Source organism: Cherax quadricarinatus, chromosome 79 (genome assembly GCF_038502225.1).
Source record: "Cherax quadricarinatus isolate ZL_2023a chromosome 79, ASM3850222v1, whole genome shotgun sequence".
Taxonomy (NCBI): Eukaryota; Metazoa; Arthropoda; class Malacostraca; order Decapoda; family Parastacidae; genus Cherax; species Cherax quadricarinatus.
This window is the reverse complement of record NC_091370.1, coordinates 4,355,840-4,380,858: the sequence shown is the minus strand read 5'-3', so window position 1 is coordinate 4,380,858 and position 25,019 is coordinate 4,355,840. Positions and strand designations below refer to the sequence as shown.

The following is a 25,019-nucleotide window of genomic DNA, read 5'->3' as shown; positions in this document are numbered from 1 at the left end:
ACCTTCCCGTCCCCTCGCACCTTCCGGGGTAAGAGGTGGTGGTCACCTCAGAGGTTTACAGAAAGTTACGGAATGCAGTAGTCAGCCTTAAACTGCATCTAATCGATATTAATTGATCTATTATCATATGGAATAATTTTACCTACGTGGTTAATAGAGCCTCAAACTCAGGCTATATATAACATTGCATTATTATAAGAATCAGATTAACTATTTGTCAGCTATACTATCATATGTTAGAGACTGTTAGCAGAGACGATCTCTATATATTTACTAAATACCAACATATTTACCTATCCTGAACCATAACAGTTGCGCTGTTTCTTCACACTAGGACCCCGACGCGTTAAGTCACTCGACAGACTTTCCCAGGCTATCCTAAAAAACTCACATATACGATTTTATGTAAGTTATAGTTATATCAACTTTTTTAACTGTACTAGTATACAGGGCCTAATCAGATTTACCAATAATAGGGAATTTCCCATTTACGACATTACTGAAGGTGGAACCCAATCTGCGACGGCCGAAACGTGTGGAACAGTCTATCATAGTCTACCCTCAAAATGAAACTGGAGTAATTGAGTGTTATTACAGGCATGCTCTCCCCCGTACACTCCTAAGGAAATGTTAAACCTCCCGATATTCTTTATATACTGTGACTCGGTTGGAGGGGATTCCCGTTGGGGAAAACGTGTAGGAAAGGTGCGCGGAACTCTGGTCTAACGCTACCAAATCCTCACGAAGAACCGTTACATAATGAGCAATCCGGGGATTTTGTATAACATCCTTGCTTACGATTTTGCACAACTGACTACTAAAATAAGACATTCCTTTTATGTTTGATGAGAGAGGATTAAATTATGTTCTTTATCACAATAGAACTATTGGGTACAATGACCGGAGCTGCTACCCGCCTCGGCGGGTGATTGCAAGTACAAATGTAATTAAAGATTTCATTTGACTCCTGAGCCGTCCTTACCGAGTACTAATGCTGAGCTAATCCGATTTCAAGTGGTTTACCTGTCTGCCTGACATACGAAAGAGAGCATAGTATGATTAGGACCTTGTAAACACCAACAATCTTAGATGGTGCATTCTTAATCACCTGCATCACTGTCCCGATGTTCTTGAAGAGAATAACTGAGCCTTTTTTAATGCATTACACAGGCTGGCCATATTCTCATTGTTAGGCAAAATCAGTATATTTCTCCTGGATGGTACTTCCCTAGATTCAGTCCTGTAGAAAGTGTTCTTGGCTGCCAATAAGGCCTTCACAACAAGATCCTTAGGATACCTCTGTTTAGTAGCTATGTTGAATATCTAAATAATTCCATAAACCAAATATACTGGGCTTAACGTATTTGTAGCCTAGTAGGTTTCCATTTTACACTCAATTGGCAGGACAGTAGTGCCTCCCTGGGTGGTTGCTGTCTCCTAACCTACTACCTAGAATATACAGTGGAACCACCAGTCACGAATGCTTCCGAACACGAACAAATCTGTTCACGATCAAAAAATTAGCCAATTTTTTGCATCTGGTCATGAACACATAATCGGGTGCCAAACAAACACAACCACGCCAATTTTGACATTTGCACCATTTATTTCACATGCCAATTTTGACATTTGGACCATTTTTTTTCACATGCCAATTTTCCCCGCTTCCTTGTAGTCGGCCTCGGTCAGACGTGCGTTCATCTGGTGTGAACTCCTTGTGTTGTATTTCGTGTGTTTTTGAATTTAGTTTCCTTGGTTGTTTACGGTATGTTTTTTCTCTGTTATTTAAGGTTTTTTCTCTATTAAATTGTGCATTATTTTGTAAAATTACACAAAAATAGTTATACAGATTATCATACACAGCAGCATATGTGTAGAGAACCTAAGATAACCCAAAAAAGTCAGAGTGACTTATTTTCTCGAATTATTCTTTTTCGGTGCGCACTCGTTTACGTCGATTATCTCGGAAGATATTCATATATGGTAAGAGGTTGGTAGACAACATCCCAGGGAGGTACTACCGTCCTGTGGTAGTAGGTTGGTAGACAGCAACAGCCCAGGGAGGTACTACCGTCCTGTGGTAGTAGGTTGGTAGACAGCAACAGCCCAGGGAGGTACTACCGTCCTGTGGTAGTAGGTTGGTAGACAGCAACAGCCCAGGGAGGTACTACCGTCCTGTGGTAGTAGGTTGGTAGACAGCAACAGCCCAGGGAGGTACTACCGTCCTGTGGTAGTAGGTTGGTAGACAGCAACCACCCAGGGAGGTACTACCGTCCTGTGGTAGTAGGTTGGTAGACAGCAACCACCCAGGGAGGTACTACCGTCCTGTGGTAGTAGGTTGGTAGACAGTAACCACCCAGGGAGGTACTACCGTCCTGTGGTAGTAGGTTGGTAGACAGCAACCACCCAGGGAGGTACTACCGTCCTGTGGTAGTAGGTTGGTAGACAGCAACAGCCCAGGGAGGTACTACCGTCCTGTGGTAGTAGGTTGGTAGACAGCAACATCCCAGGGAGGTACTACCGTCCTGTGGTAGTAGGTTGGTAGACAGCAACAGCCTAGGGAGGTACTACCGTCCTGTGGTAGTAGGTTGGTAGACAGCAACAGCCCAAGGAGGTACTACCGTCCTGTGGTAGTAGGTTGGTAGACAGCAACAGCCTAGGGAGGTACTACCGTCCTGTGGTAGTAGGTTAGTAGACAGCAACCACCCAGGGAGGTACTACCGTCCTGTGGTAGTAGGTTGGTAGACAGCAACAGCCCAGGGAGGTACTACCGTCCTGTGGTAGTAGGTTGGTAGACAGCAACATCCCAGGGAGGTACTACCGTCCTGTGGTAGTAGGTTGGTAGACAGCAACATCCCAGGGAGGTACTACCGTCCTGTGGTAGTAGGTTGGTAGACAGCAACCACCCAGGGAGGTACTACCGTCCTGTGGTAGTAGGTTGGTAGACAGCAACAGCCCAGGGAGGTACTACCGTCCTGTGGTAGTAGGTTGGTAGACAGCAACATCCCAGGGAGGTACTACCGTCCTGTGGTAGTAGGTTGGTAGACAGCAACAGCCCAGGGAGGTACTACCGTCCTGTGGTAGTAGGTTGGTAGACAGCAACATCCCAGGGAGGTACTACCGTCCTGTGGTAGTAGGTTGGTAGACAGCAACATCCCAGGGAGGTACTACCGTCCTGTGGTAGTAGGTTGGTAGACAGCAACAGCCCAGGGAGGTACTACCGTCCTGTGGTAGTAGGTTGGTAGACAGCAACATCCCAGGGAGGTACTACCGTCCTGTGGTAGTAGGTTGGTAGACAGCAACAGCCCAGGGAGGTACTACCGTCCTGTGGTAGTAGGTTGGTAGACAGCAACAGCCCAGGGAGGTACTACCGTCCTGTGGTAGTAGGTTGGTAGACAGCAACAGCCCAGGGAGGTACTACCGTCCTGTGGTAGTAGGTTGGTAGACAGCAACCACCCAGGGAGGTACTACCGTCCTGTGGTAGTAGGTTGGTAGACAGCAACAGCCCAGGGAGGTACTACCGTCCTGTGGTAGTAGGTTGGTAGACAGCAACATCCCAGGGAGGTACTACCGTCCTGTGGTAGTAGGTTGGTAGACAGCAACAGCCCAGGGAGGTACTACCGTCCTGTGGTAGTAGGTTGGTAGACAGCAACATCCCAGGGAGGTACTACCGTCCTGTGGTAGTAGGTTGGTAGACAGCAACAGCCCAGGGAGGTACTACCGTCCTGTGGTAGTAGGTTGGTAGACAGCAACATCCCAGGGAGGTACTACCGTCCTGTGGTAGTAGGTTGGTAGACAGCAACAGCCCAGGGAGGTACTACCGTCCTGTGGTAGTAGGTTGGTAGACAGCAACAGCCCAGGGAGGTACTACCGTCCTGTGGTAGTAGGTTGGTAGACAGCAACAGCCCAAGGAGGTACTACCGTCCTGTGGTAGTAGGTTGGTAGACAGCAACAGCCCAGGGTGGTACTACCGTCCTGTGGTAGTAGGTTGGTAGACAGCAACCACCCAGGGTGGTACTACCGTCCTGTGGTAGTAGGTTGGTAGACAGCAACAGCCCAGGGTGGTACTACCGTCCTGTGGTAGTAGGTTGGTAGACAGCAACCACCCAGGGAGGTACTACCGTCCTGTGGTAGTAGGTTGGTAGACAGCAACCTCCCAGGGAGGTACTACCGTCCTGTGGTAGTAGGTTGGTAGACAGCAACCACCCAGGGAGGTACTACCGTCCTGTGGTAGTAGGTTGGTAGACAGCAACCTCCCAGGGAGGTACTACCGTCCTGTGGTAGTAGGTTGGTAGACAGCAACCACCCAGGGAGGTACTACCGTCCTGTGGTAGTAGGTTGGTAGACAGCAACCACCCAGGGAGGTACTACCGTCCTGTGGTAGTAGGTTGGTAGACAGCAACCACCCAGGGAGGTACTACCGTCCTGTGGTAGTAGGTTGGTAGACAGCAACAGCCCAGGGAGGTACTACCGTCCTGTGGTAGTAGGTTGGTAGACAGCAACCACCCAGGGAGGTACTACCGTCCTGTGGTAGTAGGTTGGTAGACAGCAACCACCCAGGGAGGTACTACCGTCTTGTGGTAGTAGGTTGGTAGACAGCAACAGCCCAGGGAGGTACTACCGTCCTGTGGTAGTAGGTTGGTAGACAGCAACAGCCCAGGGAGGTACTACCGTCCTGTGGTAGTAGGTTGGTAGACAGCAACCACCCAGGGAGGTACTACCGTCCTTCCAAATGGGTGTGAAACAGAAACTTCAGATTGTTGTATTCACTGGTGGGATCGCTGGTGTTTTCTTTGTCTCACAAACAGGCGCATTTTGTAATTTCTTCTCAAACTAACGTCACACCATTTATATATGTATACTAACCATAAAATAGAGCGAAAAAGTAATGTGAAGAACCTGGTATCTCGTCTTCAAAGACCATAACAATGTGTCTACCTCATCTGCAATGAAAATGATGGCATGAATAATGAGAACTTTTAAAACTAGGGACGCCAAGCCCATGATGATTCTCTTCAAATCACTTGTTTTCTCTAGGCTGGAATATTGCTGTACACTAACTGCCCCCTTCAAGGTAGGCGAAATTGTTGACCTGGAGAGTGTACAAATAATTTTCGCGGCACACACAAGTACGATAAGGCACCTAAATCACTGTGAACGGTTTAAGTCCCTTGATTTCTATTTCCTGGAACGCAGGCGAGAAAGATACATGATAATATACACTTGGAAAATCTTAGAAGGATTAGCACCAAACTTGCACACGAAAATCACTGCCTGTGAAAGCAAAAGACTCGGCAGGAGATGCAACATTCCCCCGATGAAAAGCAGGGGCGCCACGAGTACACTGAAATCATCACAGTAAGTGTCCGGGGCCCAAGACTGTTCAACTGCCTCCCAGCATACATAAGGGGGATTACCAATAGACCCCTGGCTCTCTTCAAGAAGGCACTGGGCAGGCACCTAAAGTCAGTACCTGACCAGCCGGGCTGTGGTTCGTGCGTCATTTTGCGTGCGACCAGCAGTAACAACCTGGTTGATCAGACACTGATCCACCACGAGGTCTGGTCTCAGACCGAGCCGCGGGGGCGTTGGCCCCCGAAACCCTCTCCAGATATACACCCATTTGATTTTTCTTCCATTTTTCTTAAGATTTCTTGTTCTCGTATATTTCCCTTCCTCTCCACGGGGAAGTGGAAAAGTCTTTCCTGTGTAAGCCATGCGTGTCATAGAAGGCGACTAAAATGATGGAAGCAATGGGCTAGTAACCCCTTCTCGTGTACAAATTACTAAAAATAAGAAAGCTTATAAAAATGATATGTAAGAATGTGCATTGATGTACTGCAGATGATAAAGATATGATTGACAGTGTTATGAATGAAAAAAAAGTGGAAATCCCAACTCTATGCGAAACAAAGCTGAAGGGGGGTAGGGGAGTTTCAGTGGGGAGAAATAAATGGGATAGGGATAGTCATGGTCTGGCCGGGTACATAAGAGTCGACTTGCATTTTATGCGTCGATCAAAAAAAAAGTTTTAGCTATGAACCATAATTTTTAAAGGGGGTGGACCGGTAAACTAGCGGAAGGTCTCAATCAGATGACCACAAGCTCCAACGACGGGTCATAATCTGACTAAGACCCGCGTCAGGAAACACTTGTTCTATTTTCTTAGGAACCTTACCTAACCTAACCATCACTCTGCGTTCTCTCTGACGCCAACATGACTCTGGTAAAATATTTCTATACTTCTGTACCAGTCCTCTGTTCTCACAAGGTTTACAAGTGATAGAGATTTTTAGAGTACCAGGCCCTAGTTGTGCACTTGGTATAAAATTTCATGAAAGTTTTATATCACTTGCAAAACCATCTTTAAATTCAGATAAATTTTGCGAGGTTCAAAATTAATGTAAAATACTGTCACTAAAATGATTTCTTCGCTTTATATCACTTCGGAAATTAATATATTTTTTTGTAGAAAGCAGTGTTTTACATCTTTTTGGCTGTTGTAAGGGCAGATAAGTTACCGTTTACTTCTTACTGAGCATCCGCTAGGAAAAGTGGAGGCTTTACTGCGGGATCCAGCGGCTTTGGTAGTTCCTCAGAGGTTCAGTAGATGGCTTTGGGACCTCAGCTAGTGGAGTATTTGGAGGCTAAGCTGAAGAAGGATTCGGAGCATCATCTGGTGGAACCTTCGGAGGATCTGCTGGGGGAGGCTTTGCAGGACCAGCTGGTGGAGCCTTCTGATGAAGGTTTCGGGGCAGATGGCAGTGAAAGTTCTCTCATCGGAAGTTACAAACCTTAAAGTCCCGTAGTTCCCATCTTAAGAGACGACCGTCAGGGACCTGATGAGTATGGAAACTAAAATCTCAACTTTGAAACTGGTGATGGCATCAGTCGTCAGGAGAAAGGCTGTGATGCCTGCTCACAATCGTGTGAGGTACTTGTCAAATGACAGTAGTGAGTGGTAGCTGTGTGATATTTGCTAGCTGACAAGTGAGTGATAGCTGTGTAGTAGTTGTTAGCTGACAGCAATGAACAAAACAAGCACACGCTTCTGCCTCCTGTATGTGGCATATGCTGTGTAGCTGACTGTGGGACATATTTTAACCATTTCCCAACTTGTCTAGGGTTTAGAGCTTTTCCCCGGGGTGCCTGTCGGGATCTTGGAGAATTTTCAGGGGAGTCCTTTGGTGTTAATGTTTCTTTTAAGAGATGTCATTTTAACGTGGTATAAAAGTTGCTGTCTGTGATGAACATTTTAATAATTTTTCTAACTTTTGCGGTTTATTTATAGTTTCATTTATTGCTGTATTTTTTATTGCTCTGTAAATACCTCAGCTACTTCTAGTACTATTACTAATACTACTAAAATAGAGATAGAGGTGCGTGTATCAAATGGAAGTCAATATAAATTTATGAAATTCCGGGCAGAAGACCAGTTTTGCGACGATGTTGTAAGGCTGTACCACTTGATCTCTTCCTCTCTTCCCTTAACAGCAACATTCTGACATGATCGGGTTTTTTCTCTCGGATTACATCACAGAAATCTTGCTACCAGAATCCTGGATATGCTTCTGCCCGGTTCATGAGTGAGCAAGCTAGCAAAACCGGTTGTATGCATATAGGCCAGAACGAGAGCGGAGCAACGACAACCGCGACCAGAGTTAGCGATTACAAGTGAGTATTTCTAGGTGAGCTTAACTCATTATTGATTACGCTCAAAAAAAAAAAATGTCCTTGAATATTGTCTTTCACCTCTACGTATAAGTGATTTTTTTTTTTCCAAATATATAGCAATGTTTCATCCTTTTTAATTATTTGTTGCATTGAGACTTAGTATAATGGATCATATGATAATCTTGTAAATAAATAAGACAGTAAGTGTAAACATGCTAGGTAGTGGGTACTACCGTCCTGTGGTAGTGGGTTGGTAGACAGTAACTACCCAGGGAGGTACTACCGTCCTGTGGTAGTGGGTTGGTAGACAGCAACCACCCAGGAAGGTACTACCGTCCTGTGGTAGTAGGTTGGTAGACAGCAACTACCCTGGGAGGTACTACCGTCCTGTGGTAGTGGGTTGGTAGACAACTACCCAGGGAGGTACTACTGTCCTGTGGTAGGTTGGTAGACAGCAACCACCCAGGGAGGTACTACCGTCCTGTGGTAGTAGGCTGGTTGACAGCAACCACCCTGGGAGGTACTACCGTCCTGTGGTAGTAGGCTGGTAGCAACCACCCTGGGAGGTACTACCGTCCTGTGGTAGTAGGCTGGTAGACAGCAACCACCCTGGGAGATACTACCGTCCTTTGGTATTATTATTATTATAATCAAAAAGAAGCGCTAAGCCGTCCTGTGGTAGGCTGGTAGACACCAACCACACATCTGGTAGGTCACCAAGGAGCCTACGATGATCTAGATCATTATACGTATATGTAAGTATATCTTAATAGATATCTAAATGCCACCCTATTGTAAAACAGTTTTTTCACTGTTATTCAAACAATGAAGATATATCAGGGTTGTGTAAGATCTCGTTTGAGATGATAGACTAACCTGAACCGTTTTCCGTGTGTCCTTCACCTTTCTGATAGTGATGGTCTGGACAGGTATATAAGAGTTGACTCGCATGTTATGCGCCACTCACTCTGCGTTCTCTCTGACGCCAACATGATCCTGGTAAGATATTTCTGTACTTCTGTACCAGTCCTCTATATTCTCACAAGCTCTAGTGATAGAGGTTTTTAGAGTGCCACCCTCTAGCTGTTCAATACTTTGTATAACATTTCAGTAAAGTTTTACACCGTATTAAAAACCATGTTTAAATTTAGAGAAATTTCGCGAGGCTAAAAATTTGTGAAAAACTGTTACCAAAATGACTTCTTTGCTCTTGAACACTTCGGAAAGTAATTCATTTCTCGTCTTGCAGGAAGTAGTATTTTGTACTTTGTTGGTTGTTGTGGGAGCCGATAAGCGTCCGTCTACATCTTACGGAGTACCCGCCAGGGGAAGTGGAGGCTTCACTGCGGGATCCAGAGGAGGCTTTGGTATTTCATCAGTTAGAGGTTCGGCAGGTGGCTTTGGGACCTCAGCTGGTGGAGCATTTGGAGGGTCAGCTGGAGGAAGATTCGGAGCATCATCTGGTGGAGCCTTTGGAGGTTCTGGTGGGGGAGGCTTTGGAAGACCAGCTGGTGGAGCCTTCGGGGGTTCAGCTGGTGTAGGTTTCGGGGGAGCTGGCAGTGGAAGTTCTCTTAGTGGAAGTTACACTCCTACAGGTCCCGTAGTCCCCATCTTAGTAGATGACCGTCAGGGACCTGATGAGTATGGAAACTACAATTTCAACTTTGAAACTGGTGATGGCATCAGTCGTCAGGAGCAAGGCGCCCCTCAGGGTCCAACTGGTGCTGTGGCAGCACAAGGAGGATGGACGTGAGTATTCTTTATAGTTTTCACAGAATAATTATGTAAGATGTTTCTCTCGAAATATATGACATTATCTTAGGTTAATAACGAATCTAATTGTAGTACTGTGTTTCAGATTTACTTTCCCCGATGGAACTCCCGCTGCTTTCAACTTCATAGCAGATGAAGGTGGTTACCGCGTGGAGTCTGACCTGGTGCCCACGCCCCATCCTCTTCCCGCCCACGCTATCGCCCAGATCGAGAAGGCTCGTCAGGAAGATGCTGCTGCAGCTGCCGCAGGTGGACGAGGGTCATACAGTGATGCTTCAAGTTCTGCGCCTCAGTTTACTGGTGCACCTGCTAGAGGCTTCGGTGGTTCACCTGCTGGTGGCTTCGGTGCTTCACCTGCTGGTGGCTTCGGTGCTTCACCTGCTGGTGGCTTCGGTGCTTCACCTGCTGGTGGCTTCGGTGCTTCACCTGCTGGTGGCTTCGGTGCTTCACCTGCTGGTGGCTTCGGTGGTTCACCTGCTGGCGGCTTCGGTACTTCACCAAGTAGCTTCGGAACCTCACGCCGTGGTGGCGCTCCTGTGGCTCCCAGTAGAACTTACGGTGCCCCATAAGCGTTAATCTTTATCGTACGAATGACTCCATCATTCTTGATAGGTATTCATTAGATATTTTCTCACTTGATACCTCGTTCTGTTCTGACTTCTAAGTCACTCCAATTTCATGATTCAAGTCCACTAATCTTGCCACACACATTCTGTTATTGGACGCTGCATTGACAATAAATACGCTTATTATTTTTATTGTTACGTATTTAATAAAAATAAAATGATTTTAAATATACGTTTTTCTATATATAAAATTCCAATGACTAGAAACATTGCCTTACAAGAATAAAAACAAAAGTTAATGCATTGGTAATGTGTTTAGGAAGATAACATGTGTTCAATATAATGTTGTTATAAAGGATTCAGCATAAATTTTGGTAGCATAAGTGTACTTTATGGACCAGAGAAGCTTAGAAATGATTTTTGTATTGTTGACTTTCTACATCTCAAAATTACCCTCTTTCCACCTTTTCTTATGGATATGTTGACTAACACCTGTGTGGTGGTTGTGATGTCTGCTCTCAGTAGTGAGTAATAGGTGAGACATGGTTGTGATGTCAGCTGATAGTGAATGGTAACTGTGGTGGTAAGCTGACAGCAGTGAGTTGTAGCTGTGTGGTAGTTGTTAAGTGAGTGTTGAGTAGCAGCTGTGTGGTTTGTGTTGTATGCTGGTGGTTGTCAACTAACAGTAGTGACCGGTAGCACAGTTGTGAGTAGATGTGTGATGGATGTTAGCTGACACTGAGTGGTGATTGTCAGTTGACTAAGCAGTTGCTGTGTTGTGGTTGTGCCGTCAGCTGACAGTGGCAAGTGGCAGCTGTGTTGTGGTTAGTTGACATCAGTGAGTGGTAGTTGTATGGTGGTTAGCTGACAGAAGTTAGTGGTAGTTGTGTGGTGCCTAGCTTGCAGCAGTAAGTGGTAGGTGAGTAGTGGATAGCTGATAGCAGTGAGTGGTAGCTATGTAATGGATGTTAACTGGGAGAAGTGAGTTTTAGTTGTGTAATGGTTGTTAGCTGATAACATTCAGTGATAGCTGTGTAGTGATTGTTAGTTGACAGCAGTGTGTGGTAGCTGTGATGTTAGCTGTGATGTTGCGAGACAGAAACAGAAGGGAAAATTCTCTGAGTCAAAGGAGAAGGTATCAGTGGTAACCCATGTCAGAGTGAAGGCCACCACTGACTCCAACACCTACCTTCCCGTCCCCTCGCACCTTCCGGGGTAAGTAAGTAAGTAAGTAAATTTATTCAGGTATACACAATACAGTTACATAGAATTATCATACATAGCAGCATATGTGTAAGAGGTGGTGGTCACCTCAGAGGTTTACAGAAAGTTACGGAATATTAAGGAAATGCAGTAGTCAGCCTTAAACTGCATCTAATCGATATTAATTGATCTATTACCATATGGAATAATTTTACCTACGTAGTTAATAGAGCCTCAAACTCAGGCTATATATAACATTGCATTATTATAAGAATCAGATTAACTATTTGTCAACTATACTATCATATATTAGAGAATGTTCCAGAAAGTGTTACCAGAGACGATCTTTACATATTTACAAATATAGTACCAACATATTTACATATCCTGTTCCATGACAGTTGCACTTGTTTCTGGCTGTCTAAAGAAACTCACACTTACGATATTTAAGTTTTTTTCTATTAAACTGTGCATTATTTTGCATAATTACACAAATACAGTTACATAGATTATCACACATAGCAGCATATGTGTAGAGACCCTAGGATAACCCAAAATAGTCAAAGTAACTTATATTCTAATTTTTTTTTCGGTGCGCGCTCGTTTTCGACGGAAGTAAGTTACTGATAAATTCCAGTAATTACGACCACGATAAATTTGGATTATCAATGTTTTCAAAGCAGGAAGTGCACAAACAGCTTCTCGCAGTGTCAGTACCCGGCTAGGGCTTGCCTTATATGATTTTTAGCCAAAAAAAATGTTCTCGGTTGTTTGTTGGGCTATGTTGTTTAAATTTGGGCAATGTATGATGGAAAGATGCTTCTTAACGAACACTAAAAATGGATGAAATCGGATAAAAAATAACGGAGTTTACTTCTCAGTCATTAGACGTCCCTTAAAAATCTTAAAATAAAACAACTGTTTACAGCGAACAGTTCACAGGGGTCTAGAACGGACTCCTGCAATATTAGTTTTCTCTGTTGTTCTTCTGTTGTTCATTCTGTGGTATAATTAACTATTTTTGCGCTTAAAAATCCTAAAAAAAGCAATGTTTACATACAGCTTGTAGGGGGTCTGGAATGGATTAATCGTATTTACATACAATCCAGTGGGGAAATTAGGTTCGGGTCACGACCATATCGGGTCGCGACCAGAGTTTTTCAGCAAATTATGATCGTGAACAGAGGGTCCATTGTACATATATATATATATATATATATATATATATATATATATATATATATATATATATATATATATTCATAGGGACACTTGATAGATCTAGGACTTTAGTGTAGCAACCAATACATCATCAACTTGCAGAAATGAGTAAGAAGTCCAAGCAGATTAGTTTGGGGGGATAACTTCTAGCTTCGAGCTAGAAATTGTTCCTCTGAACGAATCTTCTTGGACCTCCTATTTATTTCTGCAACACTGCAACCTCCTGATGTGTTGATTGCCAGAAAAAAGGCCTATAATTATCATTCAACTACCCCTGTGGTTGTTTTATTTCTTGTATCACTTGTTCAGTATTATAGCAAAAAAAAAAAAACATGGTGCTTATTCGGCAGAAAACACCCTCGATATTTAGGCCTAACTCGCCAGTTTGGCGATTTAGACCTAAATGGCATGCGCTTCTGCCTCCTCCTGTGTAGCTTGTAGCGTACAACTGCCTGTGGGACATATTTTAACCCTTTGGCCATCTGTCTACGGCTACGACCATTCCACAGGAGTTTACCTGGGGTTTACCTGGAGAGGGTTTCGGGGCTCAACGCCCTCGTGGCTCGGTCTGAGACCAGGCCACTGGGTGGATCAGGGTCTGATTAACCAGGCTGTTACTGCTGGCCGCATGCAAACTGACGTACGAACCACAGCCCAGCTGGTCAGGCACTGACTCTAGGTGCCTGTCCAGTGCCTTTCTGAAGACAGCCAGGGGTCTATTGGTAATCCCCCCGTTGTATGGTGGGAGGCTGCTGAACAGTCTTGGGCCCCGGACACTCATTGTATTATCTCTCAGTATATATGTGGCGCCCCTGCCTTTCAGTGGGGGAATGTTGCATCTCCTGCCGACTCCCTTGCTTTCATAGGAAGTGATTTTCGTGTGCATGTTTGGCACAAATCCCTCTAGGATCTTCCAAATGTTTATCATGTATCTCTCTCGTCTGCGTTCCAGGGAATACAGATCAAGGACCCTCAACCGTTACCAGCAATTTAGGTGCCTTATCGTACTTGTGTGTGCCATGAAAGCTCCTTGTACTCTCTCAAGGTCAGCAATTTCGCTTGCCTTGAAGGGGGCCGTTAACGTACAGCAGTATTCCAGCCTAGAGAGAACAAGCGATCTGAAGAGAATCAACAAGGGCTTTGCGTCCCTAGTTTTGAAGGTTCTCATCATCCATCCTATCACTTTCCTAGCAGATACGGTAGATACATTATTGAGGCCTTCGAAGGCGAGATCCTCTGACATCATCACTCCCAGGTCCCTCACATTACTTTTTCGCTCCACTGTACGGTTAGAATTTGTCGTAAACCTTGATACAGTTTTAATTTCTTAAAGTTTTCCATATCTCAACAGTTGAAATTTCTCTTCGTAAAAAACTTCGCATTGTTTTGAGTGGCCCATTTGAAGATTTGGTTGATGTCCGCTTGGAGTCTTGCGATGTCTTCAATGGAGGACACTGTCATTGCAATTCGGGTGTCATCCGCAAAGGAAGTCGCGGAGCTATGGCTTACATCCATGTCTGTCAGACATGAGGATGAGGAATAGAATGGGAGTGAGTACTGTGCCTTGTAGAACAGTGCTTTTCACCGTAGCTACCTCAGACTTTACTCAGTTTACTATTACTCTTTGTGCTCTATTTGTCAGGAAGTTACAGATCCATCTGACAACTTTTCCTGTTATTCCTTTATCGCGTATTTTGTGCGCTATTACACCATAGTCACACTTGTCGACAGCTTTTGCGAAGTCTGTGTAAACTACATCTGTATTTTGTTTTTCCTCTACAGCATCCAGGAGCTTGTCATTATGATCAGTAGCTGGGATAGGCAGGAGCGACTTGCTCTAAACCCTTGTTGCCCTGGGTTGTGTAACTGATAGGTATCTACGTGGTTGGAGATCTTGCGTCTTAGAACCCTTTCAAAGATTTTTATGATATGGGATGTTAACAGTGCTGTCAGTCTGTAGTTCTTTGCAATTGTTTTACTGCCACCTTTGTAGAGTGGGGCTATGTCTGTTGTTTTTAGTGTGTGTGGGATGGCCCCTGTGTCCATGCTCCCTCTCCCTAGAATGCTGAAGGCACACGACAAGGGCTTCTTGCAGTTCTTGATGAACACGGAGTTCCATGAGTCTGGGCCTGAGACGGAGAGCATGGACATGTCATTTATTGCCTTTTCAAAGTCTTGTGGTGTTAGGATAGTATCCGAGACTTTTGAGATGACCAGATTTTGGGTCCCGTTCATAAAGAATTCATTTGGTTTTCCGACCCTTATTCTGGGCAGCGGCTCGCTGAACACTTGAGTCATATTGGGACTTTAGTATCTCACTCATTTCTTGGCTGTCATCTGTGTATGTCCCATCTCGCCTAAGCAGTGGCCCAATACTGGATGTTGTTTTTCCCTTAATTTTTTTTTTCAATTTCCTTTATGGTTTTTAGTTCTTCCTGCGATTCTTGTCTCCTGTAAGATTCCTTCAGCTAAAGTTCGATATTTGCAATTTCATTGACCAGTGCCTCCCTTCGTATTTCAGATATATTGGCCCCTCTCAGCAGCTCTGTGACTCTTCGCCTTCGTCTGTATAGGGAGCGTCTTTCTCTTTCTAGTTTACATCTTCTCTTTCTTAATGGAATGTGCCTAGAGCACATCACAATAACCACAGAGCTTATTTTTTCTAGGCAGAGTTTCGGATCTGTGTTCTTTAGGATAGCTTCCCAGCTTGTTTCATTTAGGACATGGTTGACTTATTCCCATTGCATGTTTTTGTTACTGAAATCGAATTTTGCGAAGACACCTTCATGACTGATCACATTTTGCTGGTCTGGAGCCCTGTGCATACATGTCTGTACCTCTATTATGTTGTGATCTGAGTGTATTGTCTTCGATACGGTTATATTACGTATCAGATCGTCGTTGTTAGTGAAGATTAGGTGTAGCGTATTTTCTAGTCTTGTAGGCCATAAGCGGTCAAGAAAAAGAGAGCGAGAAGCAGTCATAGGCAAGAGAGCTGAGGCGCATGGCAGTAAGGGAGAACAGATACGAACCTTCGGAACCTTCCAAGGGGAAAGGGAAAAGGCAGACGCTAAATGTACATACAAGGGAGGTGAATTTGGTGCAGAGATTTAATAGCTCATGTGTGTATGAATTTTCATTTGAGCTGCTTCCTGGGGTGATCTCCGCTAAACTATTTGCTACATTCCTCCATTTTAGGTATTTCAAGTTGAAATCTCCCAGTAGCAAGATGACTGGGGCAGGAGTTGGGAGATTTTCCAGACAGTAGTCAATTTTCAAAAGCTGCTCCTGGAAATGCTGGGAAGTTGCACCTGGAGGCTTGTATACAACCACAATGAAACAACGAGCGCCTGTAGAGATCTAGAACTTTCAGAGAAGTCTTTTGGTGTGAACAATTTAATGTTATTTTAAAGTTATACTGTTATTAAAACGTGCAATGAAAAGTCCTTGTTTGTGATGAACATTTTAATATATTTCGTAACTTTTGTAGTTTATTTTGTTTATTGAGTGCGTTGTGATTTTTGTTCTGTAAATATCCCAACTAGTATTAGTACTATAACTAATACTAATAAAAAAGATGGAGAGGTGAGTGTATCAGATGGAAGTTAAGAAATGTGAATATACGAAATGCCGGGCAAAAGACCAGTTTTGCGACGATGGTGTAAGGTTCGGCTGTACGACTTCGTCTTTCTCGCTTCCCTTAACAGTAACTGAGATCTTACCAGTCCACAGTGACGTCAGTGTTGGTTTTCTGGTACATGTACAAGGTATACAGGCCTTGCTGACATCAATGACTACTATATAGAAAGCCTCTTGTCATGCACAGCATTTCGGGCATATTAGGTCAGTTTTGTTCCAGCATATGACTCACACCAGTCGACTAACTAACTTTGCCACTTACGTTGTTGGTCGCACGCAGGCTGTCGTAACTGTCTTCTGTACGCACGACGGCGACTATTGCAAACCTTCTACCTCATATTTCCGTTGAAGACCTTTATTCCTTCAGCAATTAGCTGCTCCCCTTCAAGGTTAACCTTCAACAGTATTGCTTGAGTATTTACTTCGACTTCATACAGGACGAACATAATTATTTTGAGGAAGAATAATCGTTGCATTTGTAGTTACTGGAAAATATCACCTCTGCACTCACTAAATGTTGGATAACGGACGCTGGAATGAGGAAGTTATAATCATTCCACAGCGTGAATTAATAAATCTTAATAATTAAGAATAAAAGAACTGTGTGGGTGTGGGTGTACTCACCTAATTGTACTCGCCTAATTGTGGTTGCAGGGGTCGAGACTCAGCTCCTGGCCCCGCCTCTTCACTGAGTGCTACTAGGTCCTCTCTCTCCCTGCTCCATGAGCTTTATCATACGTCATCTTAAAGCTATGTATGGTTCCTGCCTCCACTATCTCACTTGCTAGGCTATTCCACTTCCTGACTACTCTATGACTGAAGAAATACTTCCTTCTGTGTGTGTGTGTGTGTGTGTGTGTGTGTGTGTGTGTGTGTGTGTGTGTGTGTGTGTGTGTGCGGCGTGAGAGAGAGAAATTTTTTGTATGCCAAGAGTCTGCGAACATTAATATGAAGATAGGAAAAAAACAAGAACAAGAACTAGTAAGAAAATAGAAGAAAACCAAAAGGGGTGTGTATATATATGCTTGTACATGTGTAGTGTGACCTAAGTGTAAGTAGAAGCAGCAAGACGTACCTGAAATCTTGCATGTTTGAGACAGAAAAAAGACACCAACAATCCTACCATCATGTAAAATAATTACAGACTTTCGTTTTACACTCACTTGGCAGGACGGTAGTACCTCCCTGGGTGGTTGCTGTCTACCAACCTACTACCTAGGGTGTATATATATAATATATATATTTATTTATATGGATTTAAGGATAATCCGCCATCCCTGGGCACTACAGCAGGCCTACTGGCCTTTGCCAGTTTTGCTTATTGTTGGCTTAATTTATTGCTAATATATTAATCCTAGTATCGAGAAACAACCAGAACCACCACCTCCATCCCTCCATCCCTCCCTCCTTCCCTCCCTACCTCCCTCCCTAATCCTTACCTCCCTCCACATCCGTTCCCTACACCCCTCAAGGAAGGTTCCTTGATGTTGGTGAGGGGCTCTTGATTTAGGGAATTGGATCTGTGCTCCAGTTCCCCGAATTAAGCCTGAATGCCTTCCACATCCCCCCCCCCCCAGGCGCTGTATAATCCTCCGGGTTTAGCGCTTCCCCCTTGATTATAATAATAATAATCCCTACACCCTGCCGGTTTCCTTTCCATTACGACCACTTGTCAATTTCCTGACATCCCAGGGTTTACAAATCTTTCAGTTTCTCACCAGACCGTCATATTGTTAATGTAGACGTGAAATTGTCATACTATGAATGGTACACAATACAGACAAGTTGATGTGTAAAACACAGGTGGACCCCTTGTCTGTCTTTATTAGCCTTTCATCAGTCAGAGAAAGACGGAGTGGAGAAGGGGTTCTGAGGTATCAGTCCCTCGGCCTTGATGGAAAATCCTCAGTCATAGTGATGTCTGGAACGAATGTAAGTAATCAGAATAAGAGACTCGTCGATTATTCGTAATTTTCTAGGGATTAATGGACCGCACCCATCACAAAGCATCAGTGGCACTCATTTCCGGCCTGACACCAAACTGACAGCAAAGGTGTCACTGTAAGAGATATTGTGTAGGCCTAAGGGCTGGAGAAAACATTTCGGGGTATTGATTCTCAAGGTGACACTGCAGTCCGACTAAATACCCTGGCCAGAAAATATGCCACGGCGACCGCAAGTACTAATAGGTGAGTACGACTGAGTATACCTAGGTGAGTACGACTGAGTATACCTAGGTGAGTACGATTGAGTATACCTAGGTGAGTACGACTGAGTATACCTAGGTGAGTACGACTGAGTATACCTAGGTGAGTACGACTGAGTATACCTAGGCGAGTACGATTGAGTATACCTAGGTGAGTACGACTGAGTATACCTAGGTGAGTACGACTGAGTATACCTAGGTGAGTACGACTGAGTATACCTAGGTGAGTACGACTGAGTATACCTAGGTGAGTACGACTGAGTATACCTAGGCGAGTACGACTGAGTATACCTAAGCGAGTACGACTGAGTATGCCTAGGTGAGTACGACTGAGTATACCTAGGTGAGTACGACTGAGTATACCTAGGTGAGTACGACTGAGTATACCTAGGTGAGTACGACTGAGTATGCCTAGGTGAGTGCAACTGAGTACGCCTAGGTGAGTACGACTGAGTATACCTAGGTGAGTACGACTGAGTATACCTAGGTGAGTACAACTGAGTATGCCTAAGGTGAGTACAACTGAGTATACCTAGGTGAGTACGACTGAGTATACCTAGGTGAGTACGACTGAGTATACCTAGGTGAGTACGACTGAGTATACCTAGGTGAGTACGACTGAGTATGCCTAGGTGAGTACAACTGAGTACACCTAGGTGAGTACGACTGAGTATACCTAGGTGAGTACGACTGAGTATACCTAGGTGAGTACGACTGTGTATGCCTAGGGTGAGTACAACTGAGTATACCTAGGTGAGTACGACTGAGTATACCTAGGTGAGTACGACTGAGTATACCTAGGTGAGTACGACTGAGTATACCTAGGTGAGTACGACTGAGTATACCTAGGTGAGTACGACTGAGTATACCTAGGTGAGTACGACTGAGTATACCTAGGTGAGTACGACTGAGTATACCTAGGTGAGTACAACTGAGTATACCTAGGTGAGTACGACTGAGTATACCTAGGTGAGTACAACTGAGTATACCTAGGTGAGTACAACTGAGTATACCTAGGTGAGTACGACTGAGTATACCTAGGTGAGTACGACTGAGTATACCTAGGTGAGTACAACTGAGTATACCTAGGTGAGTACGACTGAGTATACCTAGGTGAGTACAACTGAGTATACCTAGGTGAGTACGACTGAGTATACCTAGGTGAGTACGACTGAGTATACCTAGGTGAGTACAACTGAGTATACCTAGGTGAGTACGACTGAGTATACCTAGGTGAGTACGACTGAGTATACCTAGGTGAATACGTGTAAAAAGTATTATTTCGATATGTTCTAACTTTGTGAGTGAAAGTGATTTTTTCACATGGAGAACTGATTACATCTTCTAATTTAGCTTTTTGATGGCAGACTTAATTATAGTGGTTCATATGAAGAGCTTGTAAATAAAGGGAATAAAAATGTACATTAATTTTATCTCGAGAAAACTGCACGTTCTGAATGTTAGTCGTACAGGAATAACACACACATACACATTCACACTCACGCACATGCACTCACGAACTTGTGATTCTATCGTAGTCTCTGCTCGACAACTGTCAACAAAATCTTTCCCCTGTTATCTTCTTGATATCTTGTGAGGAACACTACCGAGACCACGATAATGTAGGCAATTTTGAATGTACATAAATATACCCAAAAAGGTATCTACCTGATATCATTTTGTCAAACAGTTTTACCGTGTTATTCACACGGTGAAAAGAAATCAGGAATATGTATGATCTCGTCATGCACAAACCTGATCCTTTTTCTGTACGTCCTTCACCTTTTATTATACGGTGATATGGCCGGGTATATAAGAGGCGACTATCTGCGATGCACCACTCACTCCTGAGCAGTCTCTGTCGCCAACATGATCCTGGTATTGTAGATGAATGGTTCAGAGAACCGACATGTTGATAAATTAGACACATGTGCAACTCTTGGGTATCTTTATTGAGGAAACGTTTCGCCACACAGTGGCTTCATCAGATTGATGGACTGAACACATCGACTCAAGGTTGAGGGACTGATTACCTCATTCTCCTCCTGTTCTTCAAGTTTCTCCTATGTATGGACTGATGAAGCCACTGTGTGGCGAAACGTTTCCTCAATAAAGATACCCAAGAGTTGCACATGTGTCTAATTTATCAACATGATCCTGGTAAGAAATATCTATAACTTTAGTGCCAGTACTGCACACTCTCACCAAAACTATTAGTGACAGAAGAGTGCCAGCTTGTATTTGTGTTCTGCTTTTATAATAAACCAGATTTTGTCCCTTTAAAGACTTTTCCATTCAGAGAAAAGTCTTTTCAAAGCTGAAAAGTAATATAATGATAAAATTATGTCATTATGTCTTAATATTGAGAATGTAGTAGTTCATTATAGTTTTTTATCGTGCAGAAAGTGGTACTGTGCACCTTGTTGGTTATTGTGGGAGGTGATAAGCTCCCTTCTACTTTATACGGAGCACCCGCCAGAAGAGGCGGCTTCAGTGGTGGGTCTGGAAGTGGATTCGGCAGTTCTTCTATTAGAAGCTCGGCAGGTGGATTTGGAGGATCATCAGCAAGCTTTGGAACCTTAGCCGGTGGAACCTTTGGAGGAACAGCCGGTGGAGCTTTCGGAGGTTCTGCTGGGGGAGGTTTTGGAGGGCCAGCTGGTGGAGCCTTCGGAGGTTCAGCTGATGCAGGTTTCGGGGGAGCTGGCAGTGGAAGTTCCCTTAGCGGAAGCTACAGACCTTCAGGTCCCGTAGTCCCCATCTTAGTAGATGACCGTCAGGGACCTGATGAGTATGGAAACTACAATTTCAACTTTGAAACTGGTGATGGCATCAGTCGTCAGGAGCAAGGCGCCCCTCAGGGTCCAACTGGTGCTGTGGCAGCTCAGGGAGGATGGACGTAAGTATTCTGTAATAGTTTGTCACAGAATAAATATCTTTTTTCTTGAAAAAATGTGAAATCCCCATGCGTTTACAACGAATCTTACTGCAATATTTTTTTTAATTTCAGATTTACTTTCCCCGATGGAACTCCCGCTGTTTTCAAGTTCGTAGCAGATGAAGGTGGTTACCGCGTGGAATCTGACCTGGTGCCCACGCCCCATCCTCTTCCCGCCCACGCTATCGCCCAGATCGAGAAGGCTCGTCAGGAAGACGCTGCTGCAGCTGCTGCAGGTGTACGTGGATCATACAGCGCTGCTTCAGATTCTTCTTCTCAGTTTACTGGAGTACCTGCTGGAGGCCTCGGTAGTTCACCTGCTGGAGGTTTCGGTGGTTCAACTGGTGGAGGGTTCGGTGCTTCACCTGTTGGTGGCTTCAGTGGTTCACCTGCTGGTGGCTTCGGTAGTTTACCTGCTGGTGGCTTCGGTAGTTCGAGCCGTGGATCCACTATCGTGGCTCCCAGTAGGACTTACGGTGCGCCATGATCATACTGTACCAAAGACGCCATAATCTTCACTCATTTTCACTGGATATTCATTACTTAATTGATACCACTGTGATTACTGTTGCCGTTATTATTTCTTAGCCCTACTATTGTTAATTTAGCAACACTTCATCTTTGCACTTTGTCATATGATGTTGCGTAGACTATGTGCTTATTACTTTTACTCTGATTTATTTAATAAAAACAATTGGTAAAGCACTTATTTTCTGTTTTTTTTTATGCAATTATAACACAATGCATATTGATAAATTAGACACATGTGCAACTCTTGGGTATCTTTATTGAGGAAACGTTTCGCCACACAGTGGCTTCATCAGTCCATACAAAGGAGAATCTTGAAGAACAGGAGGAGAATGAGGTAATCAGTCCCTCAACCTTGAGTCGATGTGGTCAGTCCATCAATCTTGAATTGATGGACTGACCACATCGACTCAAGGTTGAGGGACTGATTACCTCATTCTCCTCCTGTTCTTCAAGATTCTCCTTTGTATGGACTGATGAAGCCACTGTGTGGCGAAACGTTTCCTCAATAAAGATACCCAAGAGTTGCACATGTGTCTAATTTATCAACATGTCGGTTCTCTGAACCATTCATCTACAATGCATATTGACTTCGAAAAACAGTGTATTTCATAATAGTTGTTAATTGAATGATAGTCGGTGCTATCTACATTGTTTTGTCAAAATTCATTAAATATATATATATATATATATATATATATATATATATATATATATATATATATATATATATATATATATATAATGTCGTGCCGAATAGGTAAAACTTGTGATTTTGGCTTAAATAGCAACGCTTTTCTTGCCGAATAAGGCAAAGCGAAAATTTGTGTAGGCAATAATTTCGCAAAAATCATTCTGACCCTAACGGAAAAAAATATTTTGTCTTTATTATTAAATTATTATAAACTTATCTAAAATATATTTAGTTGCGTTAAGCTAAATTAAATTGTGCTTGATACAATAAGATTAGGAAAGTTTTCTAGGGTTCCTTTGGTACAATATTATTAATTTTTACATTAACATAAATGAAAAATTATATCTTTAAACGTATAAGAGAAAATTTTAGAAAGAACTTAATTTTAAATGAGTTCTTGCTAATTGACCAATTTTACCTATTCGGCACGACATATACACGATAAGTGTCTCCAGACACAGTGTCTGACTCCAAAGGTGTGTGTGAACTCGCCTAATTGTGGTTGCAGGAGTCGAGTCATAGCTACTGGCCCTGCCTCTTCGCTGGTAGATACTAGGTCATCTCCCTACTCCATGAGCTTCATCATACCTCTTCTCAAAGCTATGTATGGTTCCTTCCTCCACAACATCACTCTCCAGACTATTCCACTTCCTGACAACTCTGTGAGTTAAGAAATGCGTCCTAACATTCCTGTGACTCATCTGAGTCTTCAACTTCCAATTATGACCACTTGTTGCTGTGTCCCATCTCTGGAACATCCTGTCTCTGTCCACCTTGTCAATTCCTCTCTGATATGTTATTATGTCCTCCCCTGTTCCTCCTGTGCTCCAATGTTGTCAGATAAATTTCCCTTAACTTCTCCTCGTAGGACATACCCCTTAACTCCGGGACTAGTCTTGCTGCAAACCTTTGCACTCTAATTTCTTGACGTGCTTGACCAGGTGTTGGTTCCAAACTGGTGCTGCATACTCCAATAAGGGTCTGACGTACACGGTGTACAGAGTCCTGAACGATTTCCCATTGATGTGTCGGGACGCTATTCGGAGGTTTGCCAAGCACCAATGTGCTGCAGCAGTTATTTGGATGATGTGCGTCTCAGGGGATGTGCCCGGTGTTGTACTCACCTCAAGATCCTCCTTAAGTGAGGTTTGCAGTCTTTGGACCTCCAGCCTGTACTCAGTCTGCGGTTTTCTTTGCTGTTCCCCAATCTTCATTACTTTGCACTTTGTGGGATTAAACTCCAGGAGCCAGTTGCTTGACCAGGCTAAACATTATCTGCAAACTGGGATAGTTTTGAGTCTTTCCCTTCCGTCATGTCATTCGCATATACCAGAAACAGCACCGGTCCTAGTACTGACCCCTGTGGAACCCCACTCGTTACAGACGCCCACTCTGACACGTACCATGTACCATGACTCATTGTCTTCCTGTCCGGTATTCTCTGATACACTGCAGTGCCTTTCCTGTTAAACCTGCCTGATCCTCCAGCTTTTACACTAATCTCTTGAGTGGAACTGTGTCGAAAGCCTTCCTGCAGTCCAAGAAGAAGCATTCAACCCACCCCTCTCTTGTCTTACTTCAGTCACCTTGTCGTAAAACACCAATACGACAACACAGGGTTTCCCTTCCCTGCTGGTTGCTGTGTATAAGCTCATTCTTTTCTAAATGTTTCACCACTCTTCTGATCTCCGTGACTTAGCATACTATGCATGTGAATAAAACTGGTCTGTAATTTAATGCTGTATGTCTGTCTTCTTTCTTAAAAATTGGGACTACATTTGCTGTCTTCTACACCTCAGGTAGTCACCCTATTTCGATAAACGTGTTGATTGTTGTTAATGGCACATACAGGGCCTCTGCTTCCTCTCTCATGACCCACGGAGAGATGTCCAGTCCCACCACCTTTGAGGTATCTAGTTCACTCAGCAGCCTCTTTACCTCCTCCTCGGTTGTTTATTGTGTCCAGCACTTGTTGGTGTACTCCACCATTCCGGCTTAACATAAGAACATAAGAATGTAGAAACACTGCAGAAGGCCTACTGGCCCATACGAGGCAGGTCCTTATCAAAACGACATCTACCTAAAGCTACCCAAGAAATAACTCCCGTACCCCATGACACCAATCAAACCCAGTATCTTCTTAAAGCTACCCAAGGTCCTAGCCTCTATCACCCCACTGGGAAGACTGTTCCACGCATCTACAACTCTGTTAGAAAACCAGTACTTACCTATGTCCTTTCTAAATCTAAATTTATCCAAGATTGAGACACTTATGCAGCATATGGGAATCTTTATTCAGGAAACGTTTCGCCACACAGTTTCTTCATCAGTCCAATACAAAGAGGAAGGTGTAAGGAGAGGAGGAGTATGAGGTAATCAGTCCCTCAACCTGGAGTCGATGTGTTGTTAGGTAAGACACATATGCAACAGTTAGGTATCTTTATTTCGAAACGTTTCGCCTACACAGTAGGCTTCTTCAGTCGAGTACAGAAAAGTTGATAGAAGCAGAAGATACTTGAAGACGATGTAATCAGTCCATCACCCTTAAAGTTTTGAGGTGGTCAGTCCCTCAGTCTGGAG

At 43.8% G+C, this 25,019-nt stretch overlaps 2 protein-coding genes across 2 annotated transcripts; both read left to right on the top strand.

The window, feature by feature from the left end:
• The first annotated feature begins 8,652 nt into the window (after positions 1 to 8,652).
• LOC128702775 (pupal cuticle protein 36-like) lies at positions 8,653 to 10,186 on the top strand. The gene is made up of 3 exons (XM_070101781.1): positions 8,653 to 8,673; positions 8,924 to 9,423; positions 9,533 to 10,186. The coding sequence occupies exons 1-3, from the start codon at positions 8,665 to 8,667 to the stop codon at positions 10,014 to 10,016; spliced, it is 993 nt and encodes a 330-aa protein (XP_069957882.1). The 5' UTR covers positions 8,653 to 8,664; the 3' UTR covers positions 10,017 to 10,186.
• Positions 10,187 to 12,541: 2,355 nt separating this feature from the next.
• LOC128702745 (pupal cuticle protein 20-like) lies at positions 12,542 to 22,056 on the top strand. Its single transcript, XM_070101805.1, has 4 exons — positions 12,542 to 12,545; positions 13,789 to 13,952; positions 20,670 to 21,178; positions 21,290 to 22,056. Exons 1-4 carry the CDS (start codon positions 12,542 to 12,544, stop codon positions 21,702 to 21,704), a joined length of 1,092 nt encoding a protein of 363 aa, XP_069957906.1. The 3' UTR covers positions 21,705 to 22,056.
• The last annotated feature ends 2,963 nt before the right edge of the window (positions 22,057 to 25,019 follow it).

Excerpts from the sequence above, each read along its gene's own strand:
- LOC128702745 (XM_070101805.1), top strand. Across the intron at positions 13,953-20,669 it reads GAGCTATGGCTTACATCCAT|TTTTTTATCGTGCAGAAAGT; the intron begins GTCTGTCAGACA and ends AGTTCATTATAG. Across the intron at positions 21,179-21,289 it reads GCAGCTCAGGGAGGATGGAC|ATTTACTTTCCCCGATGGAA; the intron begins GTAAGTATTCTG and ends TTTTAATTTCAG.
- LOC128702775 (XM_070101781.1), top strand. Across the intron at positions 9,424-9,532 it reads GCAGCACAAGGAGGATGGAC|ATTTACTTTCCCCGATGGAA; the intron begins GTGAGTATTCTT and ends ACTGTGTTTCAG.